The sequence below is a fragment of the Hyaena hyaena genome, unplaced genomic scaffold, assembly GCF_003009895.1.
Source record: "Hyaena hyaena isolate Hyena2069 unplaced genomic scaffold, ASM300989v1 scaffold_30, whole genome shotgun sequence".
In the NCBI taxonomy this organism is placed as follows: domain Eukaryota; kingdom Metazoa; phylum Chordata; class Mammalia; order Carnivora; family Hyaenidae; genus Hyaena; species Hyaena hyaena.
Window position 1 is genome coordinate 1,953,281 of NW_024080662.1, and position 6,000 is coordinate 1,959,280.

The 6,000-nt window shown below is 51.4% G+C and overlaps 1 protein-coding gene across 4 annotated transcripts in view; it reads left to right on the plus strand.

The window, feature by feature from the left end:
* Positions 1-2,606, plus strand: part of PFKFB4 (6-phosphofructo-2-kinase/fructose-2,6-biphosphatase 4) — a 28,738-nt gene extending 26,132 nt beyond the window's left edge. For 3 of the 4 annotated variants that reach the window (XM_039228289.1, XM_039228293.1, XM_039228292.1), the window contains one exon: positions 564-2,606. In XM_039228289.1, the coding sequence (XP_039084220.1) occupies positions 564-623 (60 nt within the window). In that variant the 3' untranslated portion in view covers positions 624-2,606. The remainder of the gene's footprint in view (positions 1-563) is intronic. The other variant, XM_039228290.1, reaches the window with a different exon arrangement.
* Positions 2,607-6,000: the final 3,394 nt, after the last annotated feature.

The following is a 6,000-nucleotide window of genomic DNA, read 5'->3' on the forward strand; positions in this document are numbered from 1 at the left end:
AGACTTTGTGGTTTGGCAGGGCCCATCTGTAGTTGAGGGCTTTAGGAGGTCTGGGGAACCCTGCGCCCCACCTCTGAGAGGACAGAGCAGGCTGCAGACTAGGAGATGTCTGCATCTGCTGGGGCTGCATCTGATACCTGTCCACCGACACTTAGAGCCAGGAGGAGGGCACCCCCAGGAGCCAGTCCCCTTGCCTGCCAGTCACCACCCCCAGTGGTGAGAATGCAAGCCAGCTGTTCCCTCCTGGTTGACTCAGGCCTGGGGCAGGAGGTGGAGATGGCTTCACTCTGGGTGATGCCTGGTCTGTGTGCAAGCAGGAAGCAGGAACCGGGGGCATCTTCCGCCCCTGCTTTTGAACCTTTGTGTTTGTCCACCCACCCTATGTTGAGAGGCTCTTGGGCCCTTGCTCTTAGGGAAATTTGGAGAGTGGAGGCCTGGCTGCAGCCTGGGGGTTGAGTATGTGACCCCAAGGGTGCACAGTGATGAGGAAAGTAGGCAGAAGGACAGTGGATGTGTATCTGTTCTCATCACAGGGTGAATATTCTGTGTTGTTTGTTTTGCAGAATGTAGATATCTCGAGGCCTCCAGAGGAAGCCCTGGTCACGGTCCCTGCTCACCAGTGACCATGTCTCATCCACTGTGATCCCCAGGCAGGTACTGATCTCTGCAGATGAGGTCATTACAGGCCCCCTGGTCCATGTGACCGTTTCTATGCTGGAACATCCTCAATGCCACACCTGGCTGGTGGCGCCCAGAGCCCCCGCACCAGCCCACCTGCTTCCTTGTTAATGGCAACAGGGTTATATGTGGTGCCCGACCTGCTGCTAAGAATCATTTGGCCAGACTGGGTCTGCCCTGGGCTGGTGAGAAGTTTCCTAGCAACCCGGCCTTCTGTTGCAGCTATGAGGTGTCCTCTCACCAGTCGGTTGGCTTTGTGAAGTGTGAAACCCTAAACATGGAACAGAAAGCACTTGCTGTGGTGATCCCATCAGGGCCAAGCTGTCTGAGGTGGACCTGGGGGCCCCAGGGACTCGGCTATCTCCTCTATGGCCGCTTCCTGAGCCAGAGGCAATGACTTCATGGTGGCCTGAGCTCCACTGCCTTGGATGAGAGGGAGAGCTCTTCCCATCTTGCCCTGCCTGGACCTGTAGAGTCACCAAGACAGGCACCTTCACTGGCTAGGCCACTTGTGAGAGCAGTGTGCTCACTTCAACACCACATGATGCACAGAACACACAGGAAGCACGGCCTTTGTGATCACCACTTCTCAGTTGTGCACACACTGGAACACTGGTGAGAGCTGGTGGCCAAGGCCACCCCTGCCCACCTGTTGCGCAACGAAAGCACGCAAAGACAGGGCGGTTGTGTGAGTTCTTCCCAGTGCACACCCAAGTGCTCAAGGGAAGGGCTGCTGTCCCATCTTCCCTCCTGGCCTTGCCTGCTAGGCTACCTCTCGCACGTTGCCGCCTGTGTCCACACAAGAGTGTGCCCCGGTGGCCAAGACGTGCATTTGCTGTGAACGATTCCGAGAAAAAAAGCCCATCCTGGCGTTCATTGACCTCCACAAGTGGGACTGAGCCAGGGAAAGGGCGGAAGCCTGAGGTACCCTGTCCATGGGAGGATTTTCCCAGCCATATCACAGCTTTTGATTCACGTGCACGGAAACCTGGCAGAAAGCGACCTCGGAAGGCTACCATCTGTCATGCCCGTGCATTCTTTTGGGCCCAGAGAGGCAGGCTGGGCAATGGGTTTGGGCTCCATTGTATAGCTGGGCAGGAGGCCTGGCCAGCAAGTTGTGAGGTTGGGTGAGGAGGTGTCTGGATCTGTAGTCGGACACTCTGCCTTGCACAGGACCCAGGATCCCAAGCCCACCTTGTACCCAGAAGGTTCCCTGGCAGAACAACTCACCTTTCCCAGCCTCCTGGGGCTTTGCATCCTGCAGGCGCCACCTGCCCCTGAGGGAAGTGTGTGTCCCTGCCCCAGCTGGTGGTCTCTCAGCTTTGGATGCTGCAGTGGCTGTGGACAGACACGGTGGAGGGCTGGGGCAGGATCTTCTGGACTTACCTTCTGCCAGAGCCCCAAGCCCTGGACCCAGGACCAGAGCACCATGCCACTACCTTTGGGACTGCAGAGTTTTGGTGACTTGGTCACTTGGACACACTTTGTGGCCGTAGTGGGTCTCTTTGGTTAGCGGCACTTACATCTGGATATCCCCACCTCTCCAGGACCTCAGGCTGGCTGAGGCACCACCAATGAGGCCTTTCCTCTGTGCCCAGAGGGCAGTCAAGAGCTGCTGGACCTGCAGTGTCACAAGGCCTGGGATAAGGCAGAAGGAAGCCTGGAGGCATGGCGTGGGTCAGGGCCTCTCCTCTCTGCCTCTGCCCTGGAGGGGTCTCTGCATGGTCAGCAAGCCACTGGGTTGGCCACTGGGTTCTATTCATGATGGTGGATGTGCTTGTGATGAAGACGGTTTCCCTTTCTCTGCAGAATGGGTGTTGTTGGATCTCAGCCACACATCACACTGTGTCCAGCATTCTTTGCAATAAATACTTTATTAAATTAAAAAAAAAAAAAAACGACTGGGGCACCTGGCTGGCTCAGTCAGTAGAGCGTGCAGCTCTTGATCTCAGGGTCATGAGTTCGAGCCCCATGTTGAGCCTAGAGTTTACTTTAAAAAGAATAAGAATAAAAAATATAAGAATCTAAGGCTGTCTCTTGTGGCCATCTCCCCATTTGTGAGGTATTTCCAGCTGGCTCCGCACACTCCCATGTTGCAGTCTCGTACGTCTGTGTTGGGATCCTTGGTCCAGCTCCCACCTCCATGCCAACCCCTCTCGGGAGAGGAAACTGTCTTGCCCTAGAGTGAGCTCTGGGCCTGGTGCACATGGGCAGGGACAGGGCTGAATTTTCTCTGGGCCAAACTTGGGTTCTGGGTGCTCATCCCTGAGCTGGAAGCAGATGTGCGAGGGGGCATTTGGAGTGGAGCGCTATTGAGGGCAAACTATGGATCTCAACTGTCAGCATCCTTGGGAAGGGGCACCAGGGGCTGGATGGAGGATGGATGGAAGGCCTGCATGAGGCTGTGGGTGGGGGCTTGTTGGCTAGTTCTGTTGTATTTTGTCACTTCTGGATTGGAGACGATTAGACAAGGGGAGGGTTTGTCCCTTTCTTGTGCCCCAGAAAATCACTGGACTTTCCATGCTTGCTGCCCTGGGGCTGGGCTGTTGGGAAGGCAGGGCTGCTCCTCGGTGGACATGATAGGGCTGGACATGGCTGGGTGCCCATCTGCACCTCTCCCAGTGTGTCAGGGTGGAGGCGACCGTGGCTGGGCTGTTTCTGAGTGGTTTGGTGTTGCCAACAGTTATGGCTGTGCCTTACCCAGCTGTGTCACGATGGATAACAGAAACCCCTGGGCACTGTCCCCGAGTTCAGAGGGATTTCAGCTGCAGCGGTCTTCCTGGAAGGTGAGATTAGGATACAGCTTGATGGTCTGTCTGTCTTCACCCATCTCTGGGCACTAAGCCCCTGGGTAGACACCTGACCTGAGGCCTCAGCAGTTTTGGAAGAAGGTGTTAAAGATTTTTAGCAGCAAAGCAACAGCAGAAGGAATGAGATTTAACACTATGAGAATTTTTCTTCAGATCCAATGTTCTACCACAACTTAGAGCAATTATATACTGTCATATAGAAAAATTTTTAGCATTTTGGATTGCTACAAAACAATGGCGATGATTGGATGTTAGGATCAGAGGGTATTTGAGTAGAAAGAAATGTTGCAAAGACATAGGTTTCAGTAATATTTAATTATATTTATAATATAACAATTATATACTATATATTAATAAATTAAAACACAGTTATCACCAGCAAAGCGGAGTGTTGGCATGTATGGCTTAAACCAATCATGTATGGGGCTGGACACATTGTTGTTTGAGCAAAAGCATTCTTTTTAAAGTTATTTATTTATGTTATTTTGAGAGGGGGAGAGAGAGCATGAGTGGAGGAGGGGCAGAGAGAGAGAGAGATGGAGAGAGAGAGAATCCCAAGCAGGCTCTGTGCTGTTAGTGCAAAGCCCGTGTAGGGCCCGATCTCATGAATTGTGAGATCATGACCTGAGCTGAAATCAAGGTAGATGCTTAATTGACTGAGCCATCCGGGCACCCCTGAACAAAACTTTTTTTTTTTTTAATGTTTTATTTATTTCTAGGAGAGAGAGGAGAGAGAGAGAGAGAGAGAGAGAGAGAGAGAGACAGCATGAGCAGGGGAGGGTCAGAGAGAGAGGGAGTCACAGACTCCGAAACAGGCTCCAGGCTCTGAGCTGGCAATCAGCACAGAGCCCGACGCGGGGCTCGAACCCACGAACCGTGAGATCACGACCTAAGCAAAAGTCGGATGCTTAACCGACTAAGCCACCCAGGCGCCCCTGAACAAAACTTTTAAAAAAAATTTGTTTGTTTGTTTGTTTGTTTTTTGACATTTATTTATTTTTGAGAGACAGAGAGAGCAGGGGAGGGGCAGAGAGAATGAAACACAGAATCTGAAACAGGCTCCAGGTTCTGAGCTGTCAGCACAGAGCCTGATGTGGGGCTCGAACTCACAAATGGTGAGTTCATGACCTGAGCTGAAGTCAGATGCTTAACCAACTGAGCCACCCAGGTGCCCCAAGAACAAAATTATTTTATTAAAAGTGAAAGATGGGGAACATGTGACTCTTGACCTTGGGGTCATGAGTTTGAGCTCCACATGGAACATTTTAAAAAAAGAAAATGGAGGAACCTAGGTGGCTCAGTGGGTTAAACCCATTGACTCTTGATTTCGGCTCAGGTCATGATTTCACAGTTTGTGAGTTCCAGCCCCAAGTCGGGCTCTTTGCCAACAGCATAGAACCATCTTGGGATTCTCTATCTCCCTGTCTCTGCCCCTCCCCTGCTCTGTCTCTCTCAAAAATAAATAAATCAAACAACAAAAAAAAGAAGAAAAATGGCTTTGGGGTAGACTAGAACTAGTGACTGCTACATCCTGGTTAATGGCCACAAGACCCTTTGGGAAGGACTGTGAAGAAAGTGTCAGCATGACCTGTGCCATTTGCACAGGGCCCTCCTTCCTTAAAGGGCACCCACCCTACTTCCTTCAGGGGCCCCTGAGTTTATGAACTAATTTTACCTAGAACATTGGAGAAAAGAAAATCCTCTCTGTTGCTGGCAGGTTTCTGTTGGTCTGACCATCAGTCCTTTTGTTACACACAAAAGGACGACTCTATGGGCCTCCCTGTCAGTTTTGGTCCTAGAGGCCTGAGGATCCTGGCAAAGATGTTTTCAGACCAGGCCATTCAGATTACCAGTAAGTCCTCTTGCGTGCCATGGTCTCTGTACCTCTCCTCTGGCAGCTCAAGGCTGCTACTTGCCTCTTGGTGCCCGGGGTCCTAGTATCTCCCTTGAAATCAAGGAGTCATCTCAATTACAGTGTCTCTGGTTGGAATCCCTGACCCATGGAGGACAGTGACTATGGTGCTTGTTAAGTAAAGGTTGGATTGTGTCCCCCCACAAAACATTTCATGCATTGAAGACCTAAGCCTCATACCTCACAATGTGACCTTATATAGAAATAGCCTCACTTTGGGGCGCCTGGGTGGCTTAGTGGGTTAAGCGTCTGACTTTCGCTTAGGTCATGATCTCGCGGTTCGTGGGTTCCAGCCCCGCGTCGGGCTCTGTGCTGACTGCCAGCTCAGAGCCTGGAGCCTGTTTCAGAGTCTGTCATTCCCTCTCTCTCTGACCCTCCCCTGCTCACGCTGTCTCTCTCTCTCCTAGAAATAAATAAGACATTAAAAAAAAAAAGAAAGAAAGAAATAGCCTCACTTTTTAAAGATGATGTCCTCAGCAGTGAACTTCTAAATGATGATAAAGGGAGTATCTCTGGGTGAGTTGCCTGATGAACTCAGTCCAATGTTGGATTTCAGTGAATGAGCGAATCTTCCTGAGGCTTTGGATTCTTTCTTCTACA